The sequence below is a fragment of the Megascapheus bottae genome, chromosome 1, assembly GCF_031878675.1.
Source record: "Megascapheus bottae isolate mThoBot1 chromosome 1, mThoBot2.hap1, whole genome shotgun sequence".
NCBI classification, from domain to species: domain Eukaryota; kingdom Metazoa; phylum Chordata; class Mammalia; order Rodentia; family Geomyidae; genus Megascapheus; species Megascapheus bottae.
The window spans coordinates 59262714-59266402 of NC_143509.1; the positions used below are offsets into that span (position 1 = coordinate 59262714).

At 46.6% G+C, this 3689-nt stretch overlaps 1 protein-coding gene across 1 annotated transcript; it reads left to right on the forward strand.

The window, feature by feature from the left end:
- Positions 1-463: 463 nt before the first annotated feature.
- LOC150069283 (endogenous retrovirus group K member 113 Gag polyprotein-like) lies at positions 464-1491 on the forward strand. The gene is made up of 2 exons (XM_090330816.1): positions 464-939; positions 1110-1491. Exons 1-2 carry the CDS (start codon positions 464-466, stop codon positions 1489-1491), a joined length of 858 nt encoding a protein of 285 aa, XP_090186942.1.
- The last annotated feature ends 2198 nt before the right edge of the window (positions 1492-3689 follow it).

A 3689-nucleotide genomic window follows, 5' to 3' on the forward strand; every position in this document is an offset into this window, starting at 1 on the left:
TCCCATAAAATATGAGAAAGACTTTTTCTAAGAATGACCCTTCTCTTGATTCTCTTAAGATTCTCCTTAAGAGTTGAGGGTTAGAGATTTTAGCTGCACAGACAGCTAAAGCTTGGGATACTTTAGTTAAAATAGCTCTGTGGCTGCCAGCTAGCAACTTGTTTGACTGGAACACCAGGGATGAGATAGAGCAAGTGATCAGAGATGCCCAGATTAATCCAGGTGAGATTCCTCCACTAGGAGTTTATTCAGTCTTGTATGCTCTAAAGACTTGTTTTTCTCCTGGGCGGAGATCCTAATCTCTCATTGTCTACAGAAAGGCCAGACTCCTATCTGGGAGATGTGAAAGAGCTCCAAAAGACATCACCCTCTGCTCCTCCCCCATCATACCCAGACCCTGAGGCCTCAGCAGTTTTGCATAAGGGTCTGGGGCCTGGGCTGCCCTGCTAGCTTCCCAACCCCCATGGCACCAGGACTCCACCCACCATCTGGTTTGGAGTCCTGCCAGCTATTCCCTATTAATGTTAACCCAGGCGGTAACCATTCTGCAGGCTGGTATCCATGGGAGCCTGGTGACCTTAAGGAACTCAAAAAGGATGTCTTAGAAGATGGCCCTAATGCTTCTTGGACGGAAACCCTCCTCCAGGGCCTTGCTCATCGACCATGTATTGCGGCCGATTGGATGGCTCTGGCCAAAGCAGTTCTTCCGGGCCCCCTTTTTATTACGTGGTGTGCCCTGTATAAGGAAGAATGCCGCCAACAGGCTGAGAGGAACCAGCAGGCCCAACCTGTAATCCCCATTACTTTGGGGATGCTTACAGGGATCTCTGATCAATACTCAGCTGGGGTCCAGCAGGCAGCCATACCCCCTCCCTATCAGGACCAGATCAGAGCTCCGGGCCTAGTGGCCTGGAGAAAACTTGAGGAGGGTCCCTCTGAGTCTCCGATAGCAGGAATTAACCAAAGACCAGGAGAGGACCTGTCCACTTTAATTGATAGAGTTGAGAGGAGCATAAAAAGAAAGTTCCCCCCGGGAGAGCTTAGGGACCAGTTTGTTAAGATGATGGCTTGGGAGGGTATGAACGATGAGCACAAAATGGCTTGTTCAGGATTAAAAAGCAGATCTATGGAGAGGTGGATCGTGGCCACCCAGGACATAGGTATTCATTCCCATTGGGCACAGAGATGGCAGCCGTGCTGCAGGCCTCCCGCAGAGATGCTATGGCCGCCCTTGCTTACGCCCTCAGGCAGGCACTCCCTGGGAGAGGTGGTACTTGTTTTGGGTGCGGTCAGGAGAGACATTTTAAGAAAGACTTCCCCAATAAGCCACCTCGCCTGCTTCCACCCAGTAAATCACAAGACTCCAGCATGCCTCGCACCCCCTGTCCAAAGTGCAGAAAAGGATTTCACTGGGCTACAGACTGCCAATCCAAAACTGATATTCAGGGCAGGCCTTTAAACTCCAAGAGGGGTGTACCCCAGCCCCGTTAAATAAGGGGAAAACTCCAGCGTGTGCGCATTGGCTGGTGCCTCTCATGTCTGGGAGCAGGCCAGAGGTGGTGCTCACTATAGGGGGAAAGCCCTTCGAGTGCCTCATTGATACAGGTGCGGATCAGACAGTGCTTAGAAGAGAGGAAATTCCCACTCAGTGGAAGCTGGCTGCCGGCCCGCCTCCGTTGGGGGTTGGAGGACAGACAGGATTGCCGCAGACGGCTGATTGGGTAACTTGGGAGGATCCCGATGGCAATACAGGAGAAGTTCGCCCCCTAGTGGCCTCAGGCTTAACCGCCAATTTGCTGGGCCAAGATGTATTAGGGGAAGCAGAAGCATTTATTACCACTGACCATAAAGCCTTTTATGATAATCCCCTGGATGATGAGAAGTATCGGCAGTCTTCTCTTGAGGGTCAAAGAAATTATAGGGACCACCCTGCGTTTGCGATAATCAGAAGGGATCAACCGCTTTCCTGTTCTCGGCCTCACCCCCAATCCTAAGGGCCACTGCTCCTCCAGGGACACCGAAAATACGTTGGACCCCGGGTCCCCCTGTCTTGGGTGGGGCAGTGGCCACTACTTTGCCAAAAATTAGAGCAACTTCATCATTTGGTTGACTAACAAGTCCATTTGGGACATCTCCGACACTCTCTGAGCCCTTGGAACTCCCCAGTATTTGTGATTAAAAAGCCTAATGGCAAGTGGAGACTACTCCAAGATTTGAGAAAAAAAAAAATGAGAGGATGGAACTTTTCGGGACCCCCCCCAAAGGGGGATGCCCGGGATACCTGCCATTCCTAATGACCAATATCTCATAGTCACAGACATCAAAGATTGTTTTTTCTCTATTCCTCTCCACCTGGAAGATACTAAGAAGTTTGCCTTCTCCCTTCCTTCATTAAATTATAAAGGCCCTGATTTGCGTTTTGAATGGACAGTGCTACCTCAAGGTATGGCCAATAGTCCTCCTATATGTCAGGACTATATGTCTAGAGCCTTATCCCCTCTTTTTTTTAAAAAATATTTTTATTGTAATTAATAAAAGGGTTACATGATATTTGCCAGATAGACGGTGCATTAATTCACATACATTGATACCCTTTCACATGTCTTGGTACTCATTATTCGTTATATGGCTTTTGTTTCAATATCCTGGAGGTCCTTTCAATTAGCTTCATACTATATGGCCTTATGTATCAAGATTTTGCTATATTGCAGATCTCTGCTAGTAGAGCCCAAGGTTTCTACTGATTATGACAAATGAGGGAAACCATTGAGCCTAAGTTCCTTTGAGTCTGGCTTACTTCACTTAATATGATTTTTTCTAAGTCTTTCCATTTCCTAACAAATGGGGCGATGTCATTCTTTCTGACAGCAGTATAGAATTCCATTGTGTACAAATACCACAACTTGTTGATCCACTCATCAACTGAGGGACATCTAGGTTGGTTCCATGTCTTTGCTATGGTAAATAGTGCTGCAATGAACATTGTTGTGCTACTGGATTTAGTATGTCTTGTTTCTGGACAATTGGGTAACTGCCAAGTAGTGGAATTGCTGGGTCATAGGGAAGTTCTATGTTTAGTCTTTTGAGGCAGTGCCACACTGCTTTCCATAGTGGTTGAACGAGTTTGCACTCCCACCAACAGTGTAGTAGTGATCCCTCCTGGCCACATCCCCTCCAGCATCTGTTGTTATTCGTTTTCCTGATCCTGGCCATTCTAACTGGAGTGAGGTGGAATCTTAGAGTTGTTTTGATTTGCATTTCTTTTATGACCAGAGATGGTGAGCATTTCTTCATGTGTCTATAGGCCATTTTTGTTTCTTCTTCAGAGAAGACTTTAAGCCTTTGGCCCATTTTTTAATGGGATGGTTGTTACTTTGGAGATTAGTTTTGGATTGATTCAATTTTTTGAGTTGTTGATATATTTTAGATATGAGGCCTTTGTCCATTGTTTGGTTGGTGAAGATCTTCTCCCACTCTGTAGGCTTCCTAATTAATTTACTAGCTATGTCCTTTGCCATACAAAAGCTCCGCAGTTTAATGCAGTCCCACTTATCCAGCCTTTCTCTGATTTGTTGTGATTCTTGGTCCTTATTAAGAAAGTTTCGACCTGTGCCAAGGAGGCCTAGTGTATCTATCTCCTATTCCATCCTGTAAAGTTTTCAGTGTGTCAGCTTTTACCTCCAGGTCTT